General features: G+C 51.3%; 1 protein-coding gene across 1 annotated transcript; it reads left to right on the plus strand.

Moving 5' to 3' along the window:
- Positions 1-18,588: 18,588 nt before the first annotated feature.
- Positions 18,589-22,390, plus strand: SLC32A1 (solute carrier family 32 member 1). Its single transcript, XM_063115559.1, has 2 exons — positions 18,589-18,981; positions 21,203-22,390. Exons 1-2 carry the CDS (start codon positions 18,589-18,591, stop codon positions 22,388-22,390), a joined length of 1,581 nt encoding a protein of 526 aa, XP_062971629.1.
- The last annotated feature ends 1,079 nt before the right edge of the window (positions 22,391-23,469 follow it).

Here is a 23,469-nt window from a genome sequence, read left to right on the forward strand (position 1 = left end):
CAAATGCCAGGGATGAGAGTCGAGGTACCTGCATGGGAGTGAGATGAGACAAGCACTGTCCCCGTGCTCCTAGGAATGTGCTGTCAGACAGGCCTGGGGATGAAACTCAGAGCTGCCACATACTAGCTGTGTGACCTTGGCAAACCATTTCAAGTCTCTGAGCCTTGCTTTTCTCCTTGGTAAAATGGAAATATGAATACCTGCATGGGGTTGTCTCACTTGCTGTGAAACAAGTGAGAGCCCAGCGGCATAATGAGCACAAAGTGTTTAGCACACGCCTGACATATAGTGACAGCATCCCCAAGTTGTCATAATAATTGTTGTGAAACAAGTCAATTGGAAAACCTCTGCGACTTTTCCAGCCAGAGCAGTGGCTAGGGAGTGGATTTTGTGCTCAGACCTGACAGTGCCTGGCTTGTGATGATTCAGGATCCTTCAAGACCTAGCTAGGGAGGGTTGATGACTAGTCAGATGCAGTTTAACAATTTTGTGTTGAGGACCGGGGTCATGGAACTCTGGAGGGATGAGACTGTTTTTCTCAAGATTTCCCAAGATGAGGCCATGGGAAATCTTGACCTTCAGGTTGCAGAGGGGAAGAATCCAGCTCAGCCTTTCTCTTATCCTCATCAGAGTAGAATTTTTAGGACATAAGTCTTGACCAAAATGCAAGCTCCAAGGTGAGAATGGAGGATGTGAGTCCGGACATCCATCAACCAGCAGTGGAAGGACAGATGGGGACCACCCAGGCCAGGGCCCAGATACCTCCTGTTGTCCCTTTGGAGCTTCCTGCCAGTTTTTTTGCAGGAACTGCAAGTCTTAAGAATGTAGCATCTTCTTGGGATTTTTTAATTCTTCTCTTAAGTCCAGGCCAATCTCCCAACTTTTGGTGCAGGAAGGATTCCCATAAATTCTGGCTTCGACTGGGTAAACTCACCTCCGTATCCGGTGGGTCCCTGTTGATCTCTAGTTTGAGGTCTCATGTTTGCTTATAATACCAAAGGTGTCAATTAGTCCTGAGCCTTCATTTCCAGTCCAGGAGTGGTGAATACAGTGTGACCAGTATATGACTCTCTCCCCTCCTGCATCCAGAGCAGACAGTTAATCATGACAGTCCTTCCCACTGAGGATACACTCAGCCTCAGAATCCAGGGCTCCTGCAAGCCACTGTCAAACAATGAGACTCATTTGCATTTGAGCAAATGTTTTTGGGTCCACATGATAGCAATGATGATGACATGATGATGATGATAATGGTGACGGTGATGATGCTGATGATGCTGATCTTATTTGCAATGTACCTCGTGGGTTGAGGCTTGCAAAGTACTGTCAGCTACGAGCCTGCACAGCTTATTCCTACAACTGTCAAAGATAAGTGACTATATTATTCAGTCCTCTTTATGTTGTGAGAAACAGTATTTTACAATTAAAAATGGGCAAAGGAGATGAATAGACATTTTTCAAAGGAAGACATACAAATGGCCAACAGGTACATGAAAAAATGCTCAACATCACTAGTCATCAGGGACATGCAAATTAAAACTACATTGAGATACAACCTCACCCCAGTTAGACTGGCTATAATCAAAAAGACAGAGAATAAGAAATGCTGGTGAGGGTGTGGAGAGAAGGGAACACTCCTACACTGTTGCTGGGACTGTAAGTTAGTACAACCACTATGGAAAACAGTATGGAGGTTTCTCAAACAACTACAGGTAGATCTTCCATATGATCCAGCAATCCCACTTCTGGGTATATATCCAGAGGAATGGAAATCATCATGTCAAAGGGATACCTGCACTCCCATGTTCATCGCAGCTCTGTTTGTAATAGCCAAATATGGAACCAACCTAAATGCCCATCAATGGATGATCGGATGAGGAAACTGTGGTATATCTACACCATGGAATACTACTGTGCCATAAAAAAGAATGAAATTCTCCCATCTGCAACAACATGGATGAGCCTGGAGAAACTTATGTTGAGTGAAATAAGCAAAGCACAGAGGGATAAATACCGCATGTGCTCACTCATATGCAGGAGCTAAGAGAGAAAGAAGGAAGGAAAGAAAGACCACAGTGGCGCACTGGCCTTGCAGAGGGAGAGAACATACCCAGGGATACAAAGTGGAGTGGGGGAAAGGGAGAGGGGGAGGGAGGATGGGGATAATTGGGTGGGGGATGGGGAATAATCACAATTTGTGGTAATGGGCATGCTGCCAGTATGGATCTGGCCGTCACATCTTGGGCACGAGTTGTGACAATTAGCTTTGTATTCCATGAATATTCATAACCAATAAAAAAAATTAAAATAAAAAAAAACAGTATTTTTTCTCAATCATACTAGAAAAAAGCCTCACAGAGAATGCTAATATCTAAACCTGGGTCAATCTCTGTCCCTGGGGTCGACGGGGTCGGCCCCACTCATACCACATGGATCAAGAGGGATTATTACCACATGGGGAGTGGTGATTCTCCAAGAAAATGGATTCTGGAGGTGCAAAAAGCACAGGCCCACAAGAGTATGATTGCCTCCCCCCATTTTACAGAGGAGGAAAGTGGTTGCTCAGAGATAGCATGGGCCCTGTCCGAAGTCACACAGCCAATGAGTGGGAAAGCCAGGCTGAAACCCAGGGTTCTAAAACTCTGAGTTCAGGATGCTTTTCTTGTCACCAGAGCTGCTTCTCAGAGGCTAAAGCAAAGCGACCCTCACTACCTTGAAGAGATCCTCCATGGGATAGTCCTCTGAGGAGGTATTTAGTAATGCTGGCAAGGGCCTCAAGTATTTTCATCACAGTGGACAGATGGGGCTTCTACTGCTGCCACAGTCCCTCCCAAACTAGCCTGGGCATGGATTCAGGAAGAGAATGGTAGCAGGACAAGCAGGGACGCTCCCCTCCCAGCCATCAGCTGACCCAGGCCCAGGCGAACTGTCCGGTGTCCTCCCAGCCAGGTGACAGCAGGAGTCCAAATAGGCAATTAATTACTGCCTGCTGGGCCGCTGGCTCTCCTCCTCTGCTCAGCCGAGTGTGTAATGGAAATGGGACTGAAACAGACTCGCCTGCCCAGAGGGACCCTGGCATGCCCAGCAGAGGATGAGCTACAGGGGAGAAGCAAGGGGGCCTGAAATGCAGAGGTGAGTTTATTAAAACAATGAGCTTCCCCTGACCCCTCATCCTTCACCTTTCCCTGCCTCTTGGCTGCAGGAGACAGCTTTTCTGGGGTCCTACCTGGCAGCCTGAGTGTAGTGGTATCGTTGACATTAATCTTAGGTAATATTAATAACAGTGTACAGACGGTTCCCAACTTACAATGGTTCAATTTAATAATTTTTTGACTTTACAATGGTGCAAAACCATCACAATTTGGTGTAATGTACAATATTCAATAAATGACATAGGATATTCAACACTTCATTATGTAATAGACTTTGTATTAGATGATTTTGCCCCACTGTGGGCTAATGTCACCTGTTCTAAGCACATTTAAGGTAGGCTAGGCTAAGCTATGGTGTTCAGTAGGTCAGGTGGGTTAAATGCATTTTCCACGAGATATTTCCAACTTACGGTGGGTTTATTGGGATGTAACTTCATCGTAGTTGAGGATCATACGTATTAGGCAGTGTCCTACATATGTTACAACATTCTGTCTTTAAATTCTTAAAGCAGTCCTTTGGGGTAATCTTTTATGTCTATTTTACCTATGAGGAAGGTTGAGACCCAGAGAGGTGCCATGGGCTCTAAGGGGACGGTGGAATGCAGTGGCTGGAGTACTCGTTCTGGATCAGACAGACGCTTTTATGTTGCTAACTAGTCATCTGGCCTAGGCAAGTGACTTAACTTCTCTGTGCCTCAGTTTCCTCATCTACAGAGTGGTGATGACAGTCATGTCCACCTCCTAGGGCTGCTAGGACAGTGACTTTAGAGGGTAGACAGTGCTACACCCTTGTTCTACAATAACAAACAGTAAATGCATCAGGTGCAGAGAGTGGATCATAATACCCACTATTGGCCCCCTACATACATAACAAACATCACAAGTAACTAAGAAACTTTTCCTTCCCAAAATTTCAGGCACATTCTGAATCCTCTCACTCTGCCTTCTACCTCCCTCGCCAGCCAGCAAGCTCAGTTGGGATTATTTTCTGTTCTTTGTATTGAGTACATAATAGAATTTTTGTTTGTTCCCGGAAGAGCCATTTACATTTTGATGATGAATTTGCTTTTATAGTACTTAGACACACTCCCCTGCTAGAGAGCCTTAGAAGTTCCCCAATTCTAGTTAAAAAGTCACTGCCCCCAGAGAGGTGGAGACTGATCCCCTCTGGACATCCAGATGGGTGGGCTGGGAAGTGTGTGGCCACAATGCAGCAAAGGAAGAAAAGAGAAAAGCCAGGTTCAGATCAGTGGCAGACAAAAGGCAAGGCACAGACACTAGAGCGAGCCAGGGACTGCCACCTCCCTCCCTCATGACTTGCTAGGTGTGACTTGTCTTCCCCCAGCCTCTGAGCCCCAGGGAAGGGGACTGGGCTAATCCCTTTCTGCAACCCCAGCCCCCAGCACAGAGCAGGGGATCAGGATTGGTGAATGCTGAATAAAGGAACAAACATGTGAACAAATGAATGAATGGCCCATTTGTTTGGGGGAAAGCTATAAAGTTTATAGAGAAAAGAAGGAAGAGGAAATAAATAGAGAGAGCTGCTTATTCTCAGCTCCTTAAAAATGCCGAATAATTTCTGTATTCTGATGTGAAAGATCTCCAAAGATACAGTAAGAGAAAAAAAGCAAAGTGAACAGGAGGTAGAATTGATGTCTTCTGTGTTAAAAAAAAAAAAAAAAAAAAAAAAAAAAAAGGAAGAGGACAGCAAGAATATGTACTTGTATTCGTTTATTCAGTTGTGCTTGTTCATCCAGGCAAATGAGAGGCTACTAAGAAAGCCAGTCACAGTGGTTAGGGGAGAATCAGAAAGTAGGCGGGTGGGAAACAGGAGTTAGAGGGAGACTTTTCACTATACACATTTTAGTATATATTTTTATTTCTGAATCACGTGAAATAAAAATAAATCAAGAAAAGGAAAACAAAAAATATATAGGAAATTTCTGCTCTAAGAAAATGCAGAATAAGTTTCTCCTTCTTGCCTGACTCTTTGGGAGGAGAGGCGATGCTGAGTTAATACCTACTCGCAGCTCATCTGCTCAAGGATTCCATGCAATTAAGGGCTTGGTGATCTCCTAATCTATTGATTTTGGACCAGAAAGCATTAGATGAATTCCCAGGAGCCTCGAGCTTTCTGAAATTGTTTCCCTAAATTCCACATCTCTCTTGCTGGTAGCCAGTAGCCTCTGTATGCTCCCGTGATGGTTGAGGGGTAGAGTTGGTGGTGGCTGCTGGGGCTAGAGACATCAGAAAAGATTTCCTGGAGGCGTTGGAGACCATCCTTGGGAGGAAGGAGAAGAGGAGAAGCTTAAAGACCTGAATACAAGAGTCAGAGGAGGCATAACAATGTAACCTTGTACCTGACTTCACCACACCCCTTCCAGACACCCACCTCCTAAGAAATGACAAAATATCCAATATCTTGTAGGAGACTTCCATCACCCATGGAATTGGGTTGGGGGCAATCCTGCATGGGCACCCTCTGACATCAGGATTACATTTATAACAGCCAAATGTGGAAGTCCCACAAATGCTTTCAAGGAGCATTGAGCACTGAGCGCCCTAGGTGCTGAGCCCAGGCACCATGAACTGGGAGAATGGGGGTGGGGTGGGGGGTCTGCAGCACCGCATCTGTGGTCAGAGTTGATTCTGGAGCCAAAGTGAAGGGACCAGTGGCTGCATCTGGTTGGCCCAACTCTGAGGAGCTTGGGCACTATCCAGGTACAAGGATCACTCCCTGTCTTTGGGATCTAGACAAAGAGACCCCACAGCAGGGGGCCTATGGCCTTTGTGTTCCTGACATGGAGGTATGCCCTCTATACAAGGCCTTTGGTGAACACATTCATTTGGCTTTTAAATCTTTGCATGGAAGAGGCCTCCTAACCCTTTGATGACTGTCATGTTGATAGACAAGCCAATGAAGGCTGCGAGTCCCTAAGAAGAAAACCCCAAACTTGGTCTGAAGCTGCTAGGCTCAAGGGCAGAGGGAGGCCTCCAGCAGGCTGTACAAAGCCCCGTCCTTTGAGCACTGCCCTGGAGCCTGCTCATCCTCCTGGCTGAGGCGACAGGCGGTCTGGGGCATGGTATCCTGTGTGAGCAAATGCCCTTTTCTTCACAGGGTTTATTCATCCTTGGAAAAGAGCCTTATCTTTGGCCTGACATCTCTCATGGGCTGCAGCCTCATGAACCCACCTGCAAGTGCCACCACCCTCTCAGGCTGAAAATGGTCAAAGCTGGCAGTAATAATAATAACAGTATTAATCACAGCTGCCATTTACTACATGGTCACTAAAAAGCACAGGACTTCATGCGCATTATCTCATTTGATCCTCACAACGACCCTATGAGGAAGTTACCATTATTGACCCATTTTAAAGATGAGGAAAAGGGCACAGAGAGGTTAAATAACTCCCTTTGGCTCTCACAGCCAGCAATGGTAGTGCTGGGATTCAAATCAAGGCAGTCTGACCCTGGATTGGGTTCTCTTGACAGTGATGCTATCTTGAGCTCTCATTGGCTTTCTTTCCTGTATTGGGCAAATCTTCTCCAGGATCCCTATCATGGGCTTTGGAACCTCAGAATCATCTCTGAGAAGCAGTATAGCTTCGGTGACAGACAGACATGGGTTTGAGTCTCAACTCTGGCTCCTGTAGCTGTGTGGCCTTGGGCAAGGTGCTGGTGCTCTCTGTTCCTTGGTCTCCAGGTGTGGGAAAGATCAAGCACGCCTGCTCAGGTCCTCTCCTTTCTCTGAGAACTGTCTCCCCCAACCCCTACTCCACGGGGCCATAGTTGGGTTGGCCATAGTCTTATATGACATTGACTCTCTGACTATAATGATCTGGACCACAGGTGGGCACTTGATTCAAGCTGGCCAAAGTCCTTCCCTGGGATATCTCAAGCCAAGCCAAGGACAAACAGCCAGTCCCACTCCAGAGGTAAGAGCTGTGAGATGGAAGTCTTGGGGGTAGTTAGCATCACATTTACTTCAACATGGAAAAAGTCAGCTCCCAGCAGAAGAAAAGAAAGATGATATGCTGAGAGAAGCAGAAGTCAGACACAGATAGGGATCCCTGGTCCCAGCCCACCTGAGGCCATGCTGCTTTCTGCTCTTCTTGTAATTACCCGAGACCCCAGCCTCCTTCCCACAATGCCCCTTTGAGCCTAACTAGTGGCTGAGGTTGGAGGTAAAAGGAGATGATACGTGAGGGGTACTTAGCACATTACATGGAAAACATACGTCCTCAATAGGTGTTAACTGTTATTAAAAGAGCACAGACTTAGCTCAAATACATACCCTGAGAGGAAGTCTATGGCAGGAGAGAGGGCAAATTCTATTTTCTATATGCCACTGTGAGCTGGGCTGGTCCAGAAAAGCTCCTTGGACTAGACAGGCTTGAGAGGCCAGGAGGAGGGTGGGAGACATCCCAGCAGGTGCTGAAATGAGAAGGGTCCTGCTGAAGTACAAAGCTGGGTGGCTTGGGGACTCAGCCCCACCCCCGCTGGTCCAGGCCCTTCCAGGCCTCAGAGGTGTGCTTGGCATCTCCATCCAGCCCTTGCCTGGCTGTCAGCACAGTGGTTTGTCCACGGGCCTGTGGAGCACCTTGTCTGTGGCAGGCTCTGTGCTGACCACCAGGACACAAGGATAAGAAAGCCACAGGCCACACCCACATGTACATGCAATATGCCGGGGCAGAGCACAGAGGGTGGTAGCACTACTTAGGAGGGGCATACCCAAAACTCAGGGAATCAAAGAGGGCTTCCTAGAGGAGGTGACATCTAAGCAGTGACCTAAGAATGAATAACAGTACTAGCTAACGACCGTGAGGGATGTATTACATGAAAGATGTTTTAGATGCTTTTTCTCCTTTAATCTTCTCTGCCACCTTGAGAGGGAGGTCTGATTATGCCCATTGAACAGATGAGGAAACTGAGGCTCTGTTAGGTGAACTGAGTCTCCTGGTCACACAGCTACAAAGTGATGGAAATTAGATTTGACCTCAGCTCTGCCTACCTTTAAAGTGTGTGTTCTGAGCCACAGAAATAAGTTAATGGAAGTTGGGATGGGAAACAGGTCACTCCCTGTCATCAGAACTAGAGATCCAGCTGACTTGCTGGAGAGGAGGCTGTCAAGGCAGGCTGGGGTCAGGACGCACAGGGTCGTGTAAGCTATGAGTGGGGGGAGGGAGATTGCACTTCATTTTGAGGGCAGGTTGATGACGGAGAAGGTCAGACTTGGCTTTAGAACTCTAGCAGGTAAGCATCATGCCCACAGATGCACCCTGCAGTGGTGGGGATGCCTGTGTACAGTCCTAGAGGCCCATACTGCCCTGAGTGACAGGGTCTCTTCCTGGGCCCCAGCCACCTGTCACAACCTCCTTCTGGTCCCTGTGCTGGAAAGAAGGAGCCGAGGGATTCAGAACCTCTTCATTTGGAGTAAGGAGCGAGCTGGGGATTCTCAGCCAATCACCAAGCCATCCCTAAATGAGTCATAATGACTCCTGATTGCTCCTTTGTCGCTGGCTGGGCTGGCTCTCAGACCACTTCCATCTGAGGCTGTGGGGAGGAGACCAGGGTGGCCGTGCAGACCAATGTGCATGGCCGGCTTGCTATTTGAGGATGAACACATGTGGTGGGATGTAGAGGGTTAGAAATCTCGATTCCTATTTGATTATTAGATAGGGGTTTTAGGTAATGCACGTATGGGACAAAAATCCTTGGATAAGAGGCAAGAGCCTACAGCTAGGGGGCAAGAGCCCACCAAATCAATTCTAATCACTGTTTAGGTAAGGGATTGTATACACTGATTGTTAATATAATGTGTTCATTGGAAGATTTTGTGGGAAGGAAACGCACAGGTCTAAAGCCTTTAATGTGAACAAGAGAATTGAAGCAAAACAGAGATTGTGCTGAGGGCAATAACCTTTAATACAACAAAACTTAAATGATGGGAAAATATGTGAGTTAAGGTTTCCAAGGATGTTCTGCTAGATTAGTTAGTATACAGGGGTTGTTTCACATTTTGCTTTAAGCTGTTTCTTTGAGTTTCTCAAGACGTCAGGCACTTTAATGATTATGTTATTGTTTCTTTTGCATATCACATAGCTTAGATTTATGACTCTTTTGATGGTATATTGTTTAAACTATTTTGATCCATGCAAGCTTGGATGAAGATTGTTACATAGCCAATTTTTTTATGTTCTTACTACGATTGATTAACCATCCGTTTTTTCCCTGTAATTTCCTTGTCTTTACAATAAAAACTGAAGCAAAACCCAACTCGGAGCAGTACCCAGTTTCTCTTTCTAACAGAGGAGTTGCTGAGGTGCAGTCCCTTTGGGCTTCTCATCGCATTCATGTTGCCTTGAGCAATCTTTTTGTGTCTCCGTTACACAGTGAGAGGTGTAACAGTGGGAACTGAGCACCCCTTGAGTTCTCAGAGATCCAACAGGCAGGCACAGATGAGTGTGGGGCTGAATAGGGCCAGTTCCCACAGTGGGCAGTACTTTACAATTGGCAAGGCACTTCTCTGACCATTGGGGCAGGATCATATCCCTATATGACTAATGAATAACTGAGGTTCAGAGAGGGTTAGTGTATGAAATCACAAACAGTAGACAATGAAACCAAGTGAGGTTTCATTCAACAAATATTTCTTGAGCACTGCACTAGGTGTTAAATATAAACATAGAGGTTTTCCAGTCATGAAAACAATAATAACAGTGGTTGGCGTTTATCAGGCATTTACTACGTGGCAAGTGCCTTGCTACTGACTTTTCATGTGATGTCTCAACAATCCTGCCACCAGCACTGTGAAGCAGAGTGAGGCAGGCACTCAGATGGGGCAGGAAGTGTTTCTCTCTGTCCCCATCCTGAAGGTTGGCATATGCCAAAGGTGATTAAAACAGATAGAGGCACTTGGAGGGAACAGGGTCTGAGGGGCTAAGGAGATGAGAGAGAGGGTCTGGAGGGGAGGGGTGGCCTCAAATGGATGATCACATGTGCAACTATAGGAGACCTGATCAAAGAACTCACATCCTGCGGAGGGTGGGAAGCCCAGGTGAGCTGATTAGAATAAAAGATACACGTACCCATCCATGGATTGTGTTGTATTGGAAGATGCTACTCAAACATGAAGTAAAAACCTTTCTACATCTTCCTTTGGACCCTATGTGCAGCTCCAAGCACTGACCAGTTTAACAATGAATGTGATTACTGTTGGGGCACAGTCCTAGGGTGATCCGTTCATCCCCATTTAACAGATGAGTAAACTGAAGTTGAGAGACCATGAGTCACCAGCCCAGGGTCACTCAACCAGCAAGGTCAGAGTTGACTCCAGAGCTGAGCTCTGAACCAGCATCCCCCTCAGGCTGGCCTTGGACCCGGTGGTCACAAGGCCAGCCGGGTGCCCCTTTGTATCTGGCAGGCAGTTGATGGAACAACCTCAGCCCCACACTGTAAAACAGCAAGCCCCCTCCCCCTCCTTCCTCTCCTCCTCCCCGCGGTCCAGCTCCGCTCAGAGCTATTAACCAGGTCACGTTGGCTTGTCCCAGTCCAATAGTTCCCTTAATTGTCTTTTTATAGCAAGTCGTACAACTGTTCATTACGCTGTCATATTTCCCTTGAAGGCAGCAGTGGGGGAGCTGAACTGAGGATGGGGACCCGGCCAGGTGGCTGGGGCTGTGTGTGGGGCACCAATGTGTGAAGCTTATTTTCTACTTGGTCAGAATGAATTAAGCGTGTGCTTCTCTCTCTTGAGTAATACACCAGCCACTTTTAAAGGGGAAAAAAATTGCAGCTCCCTCCCAAGAACTGACAAATCATCTTTATCACAATTTTACTGAAATACATACAAACATAAAGCTAGGTATAAACTCCGTACCCTTTTAGCTCTATACAACTAGAAAAGCTAAGACAATAGAACAATGCAATGAAAACAAAGCTATGAAACCAGGAATTTCAAAATAACGTGATTAATTTAATATGATGGATGATGTGTTGCTGAAATTAAATCACACTTGCACAGTGAATATGGTTCTGCATGCTTTAGCATTTAGCCCCCCTCTGTTCTTTTGTCATTGGTCCCATGATAATTAAAGCAGAATTTGGTCATCCAGGAGACCTCGAATCTGCTGGTAGATTTTTAAGATATGAAATAATATAAAATCAACCAATTCTGAGAGAGAGAGCTCACACACCTCAGGTTAGGAAATAATAAATGTCCCAGGAACCTTTATCAGCCATGCAGGTCTAAGCCATCCTATGGGGACATCCATGTGTTCTTGGGGCTGGAAAACTGAGGACACAGAGCACAGCCCACTGAGGCCAGACCTCACTCAGACTGCAGGGAAATCCACAAGCTCTTCTGAGTGCCTACTGTGTGTCCGGTCCTGTGCCTCCCACCTCCCAATCCCAGGAGTTGCCTATGCAGTAAGGAGGTAGATAAGGGTGGCCTAGAGTGGACATATACACCATCAGGGAGAATGCCCAAGAGCTGACATAGAGATGTGTTTGGCCAGAGGGAGCCAGATCCAGATTGCAGACCCTCCCTGAGCCCACAGACCCAAGCCCTTCCTGGCAGACTCATCCAGAGTGCTGAGGTTACTAGGACAGCTCTAATCCTGGGTTTGGATCCTGGATCCACCACTACCTAGCTGTGAGACCTTGGGCAAGTTACTTAACCTCTTTGCACTTCAGTATCCTCATCTGTCAACTGAACATGAAACCGACCCATGCTCACAGGACATTGTAAGTCTTGTACATGATGTTGTAACACAGGCAAAGCACTTAGCCTGGAACCTAGCACAGAATAAGCATTTGTTAAATATTAACATTGATGTCCCACCTGACTCCAGCTCTCAATAGAATTGGAAGACAAAAAAACTTCTAGATGGGGCTCTTAGGCTCAAAGCTATGGACTCATCATGAGTGGCAGTTAGGGGATGTGAAATCTTGTGCAACATTTTGTGTGTGTTTCTGGAGAGAGGATCTGCAGCCTCACCAGATGTTCACAGGGGCTGTGACCTAGAAAAATCTTTGGTCACTGAGCTAGTGCAGGTCAGAGGCTGGCAGAGGCATTTGGTGTTGTAGTCATTTCAGGCTGCCATAACAAAAAACCATAGTCTGGGTAACTTAAGCAGCAGAAATTTATTTTCTCACAGTTCTGGAGGCTGGAAGTCCATCCAGGTGCAGCAGGATTGGTTTCTGGTGAGGGCTCTCTTCCTGGCTTGCAGATGGTTGCCTTCTCTTCGTGTCTTCTCATGGCAGAGAGTCAACACTCTGATGTCTCTTCTTATAAGGACAGTCATCCCATTGGATCAGGACCCCACCCTTTTGATCTCATTTAACCTTAATTACTTCCTTAAAGGCCCTGTTTCCAAATACAGTCACGTTGCGGGTTAGGACTTGAACACGTGAATTTGTGGGGGACACAATTTGGTCCACAGCACTCAGTGAGGTGAGTTATTCTAGATATGGGTGAGGACAGGTCTTGACCAGCAAAGGCTGACCCTTGAAGCTTCTAAATAATGTAAAGATCACCTGCAGCTCCCCTGGCCCGACAATACTATGCAAACGTCCCCCCTCCATTATCCTCCCTCCCAACTTTCCTCTTCCCTGTTTGTGCCCATCCAATCATTCAGTATCATTTGCCCATGTCCAGTCCTGCAGGCCCTGCCTGAAACCTCCTAAGATGACAGTGATCCAAGCTCAGGACTGTGACTGGCCTTCAGCTACATAGAAGATGGTGTAAGCATTAAAAACAAATCCATTTAGAAGAGCTACAGAACTCGGAAGTCAGAGCTGGACTCTCGTCATTGTGTATGTGCGTTTCCTCAATGAATTATAGGAAAAGTTCGTGAGGGGATATGGTTTTGTGACATCGATCTAATTCAACCCTGTGAATGTTTATTGTCTACTGTGTGCTGGGGACCCAGTGGAGAATAAGGTCAACATGCTCCCTGTCTCCCAGCTTAATAGAAGGCTTTGTTCTCAGACAAGGGCAGGAGCCATTGGTCTAATACACCAAGTCAGGTCCAGGGCTCCTCTTTCAGTTCCAGACAACTTCTCCTGGTTTTAAAGGCTGCTGAGGGGAAGGCCTGGGTCCGCCTGTCCCCTGCTCCCTCGCCCCTTCTCAGAGCCATCAGCACAGAAGGCATGAACCTAGAAGCCCAGAGTCATGAAATCCAGCCTCCCTTGCTCTGAGGCAGGACTCCCCTGGCCATTGTTTTGGATAGGGCATCCAGTCTCTGCATGGACGCCAGAGATGGGATGCTCACTACCTCTGCAAGGAAAACTGCTAATATTTACAGTCATTAATTTATTTTAATGTTTTACCCTGGGCTAGGAGAGGCAGCACTTATACCATCCATGGTCCCACCTGATTTGTCTCACTGAAGGGAGAAGAATCAGGGACTTTGTTCCACACATGGGCTGCCCACTTGGAGCCTTCATCTTGCTGTCCTTCTCTGCCCTCGTGCCCACGGACACGACATCAGAAACTTGGGTTCTGCCTTGGGGCAAGGTGACTTTGGCTTCTGCCAGCTGTAGAAAAGCCTTCCCAATGGCCCAGCCCCAGGATGCTTGGGGGAGAGGGGGACTTATGGAGCCAGCACCTGGCCCCTCAGCAGGAAAAGGCTCACAGACAGACCTTACCCTGGAAAAGAGGGGCTTTGAGCCATAGTCTGGAGAGGAGGAGGGGGTCTGTCTGTGATCATTCAGCCCCGAAATGATGCTCATGATGTTGGCTTTCCAGGCCATTAATTCAAGGCCTCCAGGCCCCCCTTCCCCCATGTTGTTGCCTGCTCTGGGAGATAAGCCCAGTTCTATTTAACCCTATTTATTCTCCCAAAGTGGTCTCCATCTCAGTTAGCTAAGCGTTTAACCCCCTGGGTACTGAAGGCATCAAAGACAAAGAGATTGAGCTTATGGGGGGGGGGGCGGGGCGTGCATTTCACCTGGGCCCCAGCTCCGGGGGTCTGATGCAGATCTTTCCTGATCCAGAAGTTCTTGCTTCACCTTGTTTGGCAGGGGTCCTGAGAGTCCCTCACCCGCTCATTCTCAGGCAGTTCAGGTCCCCCCAAAGATGGTGTGTGTGGTCCAGGGAGGAACGCTTCCCCCACCCCCTGCAAATCCTAGGCTGAGCAGCAGCAACCCGTACTCCCTCCCCACACATCCTCCTAGTCCCATTTTCAGTCACAAGATCTGGGTTCTGGCATCAGCAGAGAAGATGGTGGTGGCACCCCTGTCTTTTTGTGTCCTGCTGGCTGGTGGCTCTGCGTGGCATAGTCTGCTCCATCGCCCTGCTACCCACTTCTTGCTCGTTTCTATTTTTTGTCTCCCCTGCCCCTTTCCTCCCTTTGTTCTCTCCTCTTTTCCCCTTCAATGATCACATAGGGGTATTCCTATCAATCTCATTGTGAATCTGTGTGTGGGTATGTATGTTGTTTCTTGTGTCTGTGGGTCTGTCAGCATGTGTATGACTCTCCATGTGTCTGTCTGTCCTTGTGCTGCTGTGTGTCTAAGCCTGTTACCCGGGTGACTCTGCGCATGCGGATGCGGATGGATCCACGGCTGTCTGGCCAGGTTTCTTTGTGTGGCAGGCAGTCTTAGCACAAATCTTGTGTGTGTGTCTGTGTGTCAGCCCTTCCTTGACCTGTGCGTGTTGCTCTGTCAGTTGGTGAAAATCTACCAGTGTGCTTGAATCCATATGTTGGTCTTCATTTATTTGTGCATCTGTCAGCTGGCTTGTCATTCTCTGTGCGTGAGTGTATGTGTTTGCTGTGTTTCAACTCAGGGGGCCAGGCTGCTGCAAAATCCTCTCGTGGGGGTGCCCCTAGAGGAGCAAAATAGGAGAATTTGGAGGTGGATGACTTCATTAGAGCACAGTCCAGCTCACTACTAGCCAGGTAAATCATCCTGTTTGTCTCCTAGGGCTGCCTGCCAGGTCCTCTGCCCTCTGCCCTACTCCTGACCTTTTTCTTTCTCTCCAAGTCAGCTCAGGACTGGAAGGGGTAGGGACAAAGAGAGGTGGAGCAAAGACAGAAGAGTGTACATTCCAATCCACTCAACTGTCAGATCCAGCCACAGCCATTTTTTTTTTTTTGTATACACACTTTTCCCCCCATACAATGAGAAATGACCATTGGGTATAACAACACCACCAATAGAATAATTGGTACCACTATTGGGCACTTTGGAGGTGCTAAGCATTTTATATACAAGATCTCCTTGAATTCTCTCAATAGTTTTATGAGGCTGTTATTATTATTTTCACATTTTTGTGACGAGGGAATGGAAGCTAAGAGAAGTTAAGTAAGTAATCCAATGTCACAGAGCCAGTACGTGATGGAGGACTGTCCAATATGGGGTGGGATGCTTGGGGGCTCACCACACTCACTCGCCTTCAGCTTGGGAAGAGATATTTATTGCAAAGAGCAGGAAAGGAGAGAAAAAGAGGAGTTCCTTCTCCAGCTGCTGGCATCTAACTGCAGCCAACAGAACTGGAATCTGATTTGGAATTTCATCTTTGGACAGTGAGGTGGTCAAATACCCAACAACAACCAGAGAGGATGGAAGGACAAGATGAGGTCACAGAGGGAAAGGCACACTGGAAAGAGCATCAGGATTCTTGGGTTCTAGTCTGGTTTAACCTGGACTCTGTGTGACCTTGAGCAGGACACTTCCCTGCTCCATCCTGGGTTTGCTTATCTGTAAAATTAGGATGAAAATTAGGCTCTGTTGGGATGTTTTAGGGATGGTTTAAGCATCGCAGAAAGCATAATTGGACTGGGTCCTCTCTGAGATCTCTCCCATACCCAAGAATCAGGGTGGGGAGTGCAGGCAAGGACCAGACTTGCATTGTCTTGAAGATTCCTGCAACAGCCAGAACAGAGTCACATGCATAGTAAGGGCTATGAAAAGGTTCACTGAATGAATGAATAAATGACCCCATTTCTCACTGATGAAAGAATATCACAGCCTACACTGGGTCCTACAGCAATGAAAGAGAAAAGAAAGAGGGGGTAAGAACTTTGGATTCACTTGTCAAAGAAGGCATCAATGGCCATCTTAAGGGCTGGGTGTGTAGGGGGTGGAGGGAGTCACTAGAGAACCCTATGAAGATACCCAGGCTCTGCCCAGATCATCTTGAGTGGGCCAAAAGAATTTTACCAGGAACGGAAGGGGAGGGAATGGGGATTAGACAGTGGAGATCTTTGTCTATAAGAATCTGTAGGGAAAAGGATCTCTCTCCCTCTCCTGCATCTGGGGTGTGGGGTGGGGTGAAGGTGTCTGCATGGGGCAAATCGCTGGATTGGGGCATAAATTCTATTTCAAAGCCTCTCTGGAGGAGAGAATCTCTGTGTTTGAGGAGGAAGAATCTGTGTGATCTTTGTTCTGAGTCCTATCCTGCCTTGAAGGGTCTGTATTTGGGGGAGGGCTCTATGGGAGGTTATTTTTTTCATAGTGCCTGGAGGTGAGGGAGAATTTTTCAGGCTAGGGAGAGTGTTTCTGTCTTAGTTTCAGGTAGGAGGTTCAGGCTTTCCAGAGCTGCTGGGGGAATTTAAGGGAGTACCTGGGAAAAGATTAGCAGCATCGCTGTCCAATGCGGTGGAGGTTCCCTATCTGGAGAGAAGGCTCCTCCTGGAGACTGTGAGGTGCTTGGGGTGGGGGTGGGGCTGAGGGGGAAGCCTGTCTTGTCAAGGCAGCTCCAGCTCCCTGGTCAAAGCCCTCAGGCCGCCCTACTTGTGCGCTGACGTGAGCTAATCTAGAAATACTGCAGGGGAGGAGGAGACTGGGATTCCCAGAAAGAAAGAGCCTCGGGAGAGGGGAGACTGGGGGCCCTTCCTTTTTCGTTTCCCTCGTTCCTTGCAGTCACAGCCACTACTTCTCCTCCACCTAGGCTAGGACTGTCAGGTCGAACTCTGCGATTTACTGCGTAGAAGGGTCAGGCAGGGAGCTGAGCTGGGGACATACGCAGGGACCCACACACAGCAACGGACCCCCACGGAGACTACAAAGGGACTCACGCAGGCACAAACGCAGGCAAACCCACTCGGAAATACATATACACGCGCAATTTAGCGCACAAGCTCCGCGCGTACACAGACTCCAACGTGCACAAAACCACACACACAATATACACAGTTACCAAACCTCATCCTCGGAGTCCACCAAGATTCAGCCTGTAGCAATATCTGATACAGCATCGACGTTGTCTCTGGGTCTCTTCCTCGTGGGCGCACACACACGCACCCCACTCAACAGACACAGTCCAGACTCTCACCAGCCGGTGCAGCGGTCCAAGCAGGGCGCGAGCGCACTGCGCACCCCCGAACCCTGGCCCGCCGCGCTATGAGCCCTTCTTTCCTCCGCGCCCGACACTGGCTGAGCCCCTCTCTGCGTGGACATTCGCAGACCACCAGGCTCACGAGAGGTGTCCTCACAGAGTCTCGCCTTCTTCCAGACTCCCCCAAACGAAAAGAGAGAAAAGCCAACCTTTTGCCTCCATTCTGCACACATTTGGAGAGCGGTTGGTGGCGAGCGACCCGCAGAATCGCTTCCATCGCTACGTCCCTGCACGGGAGGAGACAGCCTCGGTGATCGAGCCCGGGGCTGAGCATCCTTGAGAGTGATCCGTGCCGGTCACTTCTGCCTTCAAGGCAGGTTTAAGTGCGAGTGATGGGTGCCAGTGAGACAGACCGAAGCCCAGACGGCCCGCTTAGCCAGAGACAGGTGTCCGGACCAGTCCTGAGCCACACAGCTTCCGTACACTGGAGGGGTGGTCCGGCTGCGGGAGACCGCAAGAATCAGCCCAGCCCGGACCCCTCCCTCCCTGCAGCGGCGAGAGGGGAAGGGCCAGGATCTGAGTTTAGCACCTCCTCCAGAAATGCAGCACTCCGGCCCCCACCCCGCCCTCCCCCCGTCGCACGCGCCCGCACGCTCCCTCCCGCCCCTTCCCAAGGGCGCCCTTCTCCTGCCCCCATCTCACTTCTGAACCCCTTCGCGCCCCCTTTCTCTTCTCCTTGCCCTTTCCTCACGCCCCCCGCCTCCTGGTGTTTCCCCTCTCCCACCCCCACCCCGCACCGCCTGATTCCGAGGGGCGGGCGCGCACGGGTGGGGGCGCCGCGCCAGCTTCGCGTAGCTTCTGTGACGCCGCCACCGCCGCCGCCGCCGCCCTCCGCATCCCAGCCCGCGCCCCGCGGCAGCTCCGCAGTGCACTAGCCACAGCCGCCGCCGCTCCGCCAGACCCGCTGCCCGCCCGCCGGTCTGGCGTTTAGTGAGCCTCGAACGCCAGCCAGCCAAGAGGGTCATGAGCCAGAGCGCCCTGGGGCGCCACGGGGAGAGCGAACGGAGATAGCGGCCTCGGGCCCCCTGGACCTCACCTTCTTGCCGCGCGTCCCCAGCCCCTTCTGTCCTCTCCTCGAGCTCCGCCGCCGCCATGGCTACCCTGCTCCGCAGCAAGCTGTCCAATGTGGCAACGTCTGTGTCCAACAAGTCCCAGGCCAAGGTGAGCGGCATGTTCGCTAGGATGGGTTTCCAGGCGGCTACAGACGAGGAGGCGGTGGGCTTCGCGCACTGCGATGACCTCGACTTTGAGCACCGTCAGGGTCTGCAGATGGACATCCTGAAAGCCGAGGGCAAGCCCTGCGGGGACGAGGGCGCCGAGCCTCCCGTCGAGGGAGACATCCATTACCAGCGCGGCGGTGGCGTTCCCCTGCCGCCTTCCGACTCCAAGGACCAGGCTGTGGGGGCTGGTGGCGAGTTCGGGGGCCACGACAAGCCCAAGATCACGGCGTGGGAGGCGGGCTGGAACGTGACCAACGCCATCCAGGTGAGCGCAGGATTCCCAGCTCTGCCTTCCCTCCTCCCCCCCCGGCTCTGTTCCCAGGTGATCTCGGCTGCAAGACCCCCTCCTGTACCGGGAATCTCCCCTTCCCGAATCCCTCCCAGCCCTGCGCGCGGGGACCTACGCCCCCAGGCGGTGTCTTCCGTCCAGATCAGCACCCCCTCCCACCGCCCCAGTTGCTGTACAGGTTGGCTGAGGTTTGGTCGGAGACACACGTCCAGAGACCCTGAAAAAGCGAGGGAAACGAGGGGAGGGAGCGGGGAGAAATGAGGAAGAAAGAAAATCAGGATTGGAGGGAAAGGTATCGCCTTGGACTTCGGAATGGATTCACAGCTGCATTTTCGGGAGGAAAGGAAAAGGGGAATTCGCTGAGCAGGAGTCTCCTCCCCCGACACACACGCATAGATGCGCGCACAAGAACATAGGCAGGCACACATGTTCACAGCGCCCCCCCCCCAACGCGCGGGCACAGGAGCCCTCGACATGCATCTATTTATAGATCACAGCACTATCCCCAAACGCACCTGCGTACACCCCTACATTTCCCCTTTCACAGAGCACATACCTGTAGGTACCAAGAACATACTCGTTCGAACATAACACGCACACACGCATGCACAGACTCATGCAGACAGGACCCATCCTGCTCCCTCAGATGCAGCCCTGTTGGAGACATATAGGCGTACACACGTACGCGCACACGTGTGCTCACACAAGCACATATAATCCACGGAACTCCAGCGCTACCTGCGCAGACGCCCCTTTCGCCCGAAATCCCGGCTGCACCGAAAAGAGGCGGCCAGCTCTTCTGCCTGTGACCCTGGCGAAGCCCCCTCCAGAGGCTTAGAACGCCCCGCCACCTATCAATCCCCCACTTCCCACCAGGCAGCGCCAAACTCTGCTGGGAGCAGGTTTGGAGACTTCGCAACGACCCCGAGAGCTGGCAGGGGCGGGCAGGCCGGGGCTTGCGGAGGGGAGGAGGCTTCGGTCGCAGGCGCCCTTGGGCCCTGCGGCTTGGCTGCGCAGCGTCCCTAGAGCGCACAATCGTTGGGCCGCAGAACACAGGTTTCCCAGGAACGTGAGGCCGCGACGGGGGTGTTTGGGGTCCCGGGCCCAGCGGGATTCCGCGGGTACCTGTACACAAAGATGGCCCAACTCAAGGGGCTTCCCGCTTCGGGGCCCGGCGAGACCGCCTTGAGGGAACAGAGGCTGGGAGCCGCTCCCGCCTTCGTTGTCGCGTGCGCCTTCGCCAGGACGTCTTTCAAGGCCCCGTTCGGTAGGCCCGGATGGAGACCAGGGCAGGAGGCTGGAGGCTCCCAGGCCTCCGGGATCCTGGATTTCGTTAGCTCTGTTCCCCATGTGATGCCCGCCCGACCCCACAGCTTCTGCTTCTAGACCCCGGCTAGACTTGGCTTTCCCGCAGCGCTCGCGTTTCCTGGGTAGGCTCCTCATCCTGCTCGCCTCTACCTCTCCCACTTAGTACCCCTTCTTAGGGCTCTCTCTCGCCCCAACCCATCTCCAGCCTTGTCCTATGACTCCCTATTTCCAACCATGCCTCCTCCCTCCCCGGACCCCCTCCCCAAAGCGCTTCGCAAGAATCTTCCCATTCCTTCCGTTGTTTCCTCTTGTGGTTTCGTCCCACCTTCAGCTCCTCTTCCTCTGGACCCTATTTATTTTCCCTCCCACTGCCGCCCAAGCCACCCGCGTTTCCCCAATAGCTTCCTTGCACCCCACTCCAACCCCACCTTAAATCCCGTGCCCAGTCTTTCCAATGGCCCAGGCTCAGCTCGCTCTACCATTCTCTACTATCTTACCCTTTTCCGACCTCGCCCCCTCCAGACCCTCTTCATCGCCTCCCCGTCCCCACTTCCGGTTCCCTCCCGTGGACCCACCCTCAAGTGTCGCCACATTCCGTTTCCCTCCTGTGGCTTCTCCCTACCCTCAACCCCTTCCCTACCTCCCAGCCATTAGCCCGCCTTTCCTTCTCAGTTCCATTCTTAAATACCCACCTCTCCATCTCCAACTCAACACCCATTGGGCCCATTGGGTCCCCATTAGGCCTCCCTACACCCGCGGTGGTTCAGGCCCAATTCTCACTCACTTTAGCGCCCCCTTCCGGCCATAGCCTTAAGCTACGCCCCCAGGCCGCCTCTTCTGTGGCCGCGTCCGCTGAGCGCCCCCGTCTGGTTGTCTCTCTGCTCCCCAGGGCATGTTTGTGCTGGGCCTGCCCTACGCCATCCTGCACGGCGGCTACCTGGGGTTGTTCCTCATCATCTTCGCCGCCGTGGTGTGCTGCTACACCGGCAAGATCCTCATCGCGTGCCTGTACGAGGAAAACGAGGACGGCGAGGTGGTGCGCGTGCGGGACTCGTACGTGGCCATAGCCAATGCGTGCTGCGCTCCGCGCTTCCCCACGCTGGGCGGCCGCGTGGTGAACGTGGCGCAGATCATAGAGCTGGTGATGACTTGCATCCTGTACGTGGTGGTGAGCGGCAACCTCATGTACAACAGCTTCCCGGGGCTGCCTGTGTCACAGAAGTCCTGGTCCATCATTGCCACGGCCGTGCTGCTGCCCTGCGCCTTCCTTAAGAACCTCAAGGCCGTGTCCAAGTTCAGTCTGCTGTGCACTCTAGCCCACTTCGTTATCAATATCCTGGTGATAGCCTACTGTCTATCGAGGGCGCGCGACTGGGCTTGGGAGAAGGTCAAGTTCTACATCGACGTCAAGAAGTTTCCCATCTCCATTGGCATCATAGTGTTCAGCTATACTTCTCAGATCTTCCTGCCTTCCCTGGAGGGCAACATGCAGCAGCCCAGCGAGTTCCACTGCATGATGAACTGGACGCACATCGCCGCCTGCGTGCTCAAGGGCCTCTTCGCGCTGGTTGCCTACCTCACCTGGGCCGACGAGACCAAGGAAGTCATTACAGATAACCTGCCCGGCTCCATCCGCGCCGTGGTCAACATCTTTCTGGTGGCCAAGGCGCTATTGTCCTACCCGCTGCCCTTCTTCGCTGCTGTGGAGGTGCTGGAGAAATCGCTCTTCCAGGAAGGCAGCCGCGCCTTCTTCCCCGCCTGCTACGGCGGCGACGGGCGCCTCAAGACGTGGGGGCTAACGCTGCGCTGCGCGCTTGTCGTCTTCACGCTGCTCATGGCCATCTACGTGCCGCACTTTGCGCTGCTCATGGGCCTCACCGGCAGCCTCACGGGCGCCGGCCTCTGCTTCCTGCTGCCCAGCCTCTTCCACCTGCGCCTGCTCTGGCGCAAGCTGCTGTGGCACCAAGTCTTCTTCGACGTCGCCATCTTCGTCATAGGCGGTATCTGCAGTGTGTCTGGCTTTGTGCACTCCCTGGAGGGCCTCATCGAGGCCTACCGAACCAACGCGAAGGACTAGGGCGCACGGGAGAGCCCCGGCCGCGCTCCCGCGTTCTCCCCGCCTGTCCACCTGCCCCACTCCCACCAGCCCCGTGCGCCCTGCCGCCGCGCTTGGGAAATCAAGCTTTAAACATCTCTGGTTCCTAGTTTCTGATTACTCGGGGATGGGGGGCGGGAGGGGATCGGGATCCATGATTCATCGCGTCTGCGTTTCTGTTGTCCTTTCTTTTCCACAACATCCTGGTTTTGGGGGGAGGCGGGGCGCATTTGTGTTTTCTGTCCCAGGAGGGGCCCCGACACTTTGGTTCTAGTCACCGAAGGGAATGGGAAGGGAGGCAGAGGGGGCGCAGCTCGCAGGCGCAGAAACTTGACCTTGGAGGGGAGGGGGGGACATTTCACAGCCATCCAGTGCTGGGAATCTACAGCGTTCAGCCATCTCTAGCAAGAGCGCTTCCTATTCCGGAGACATTTCAACCCTGCAGCGAGAAAGGCTGACCGGGAAATTCATTTCGGACGGGCGATTTCCCTCGGCGAAGCCGGGAGGCGAGAAGCCGCGGCGGGGCCGGCTTGCCTGCTAGTTTTCAGGAATTCAAACTCATCTTGTGCAATTTATCAGGTTGTGGAACTGTTCTACTGTGCGTGTGGTGTGCTCGTGGTGAATAAGATGAAATGTATATCAGAAAAAAAAAATCTATCTTTAATTTAGAGTGCGGTGCATAATTATATCCGCAAATAAAGAAGAAACAAAGGTGTGCGCGGCCTCATGTCAGTTCTGTGTGTTCGCACCAGCCGGGATCCCCGCGCTATGGACGGCGAAAAACCGGCTGCGGCTGGGTGAAGCAGGGAAAGGAGGGGAGGATTAGCAGCTACGGTCAAAGATTCCCGGGAGGGCTCCAGGGAGCTCAGAGGTTGGTTTGCACCAAGAGGAGGCTCTCTGGGTGTTTGGGGGAAGCAGGGGCAGGAGCCTGCGGTGGCGGACCCCCTCAGCCGCCAGGACACGGTTTGTTCCGAATCTCTTTCCCAGGGCGGACCCATCTGAGAATTTGGTGGACGGTCTTAACCCCCAAACTTAAAAAAAAGGGAGGGGGGAGGAGCTAT

This window comes from Cynocephalus volans, chromosome 1 (assembly GCF_027409185.1).
Source record: "Cynocephalus volans isolate mCynVol1 chromosome 1, mCynVol1.pri, whole genome shotgun sequence".
Classification (NCBI taxonomy): Eukaryota; Metazoa; Chordata; class Mammalia; order Dermoptera; family Cynocephalidae; genus Cynocephalus; species Cynocephalus volans.

Bases quoted from the DNA above. Each gene is read 5' to 3' on its own strand.
- SLC32A1 (XM_063115559.1), top strand. From the start codon at position 18,589: ATGGCTACCCTGCTCCGCAGCAAGCTGTCCAATGTGGCAACGTCTGTG. The intron at 18,982-21,202 runs GTGAGCGCAGGA...TCTGCTCCCCAG, and splicing joins ACGTGACCAACGCCATCCAG to GGCATGTTTGTGCTGGGCCT.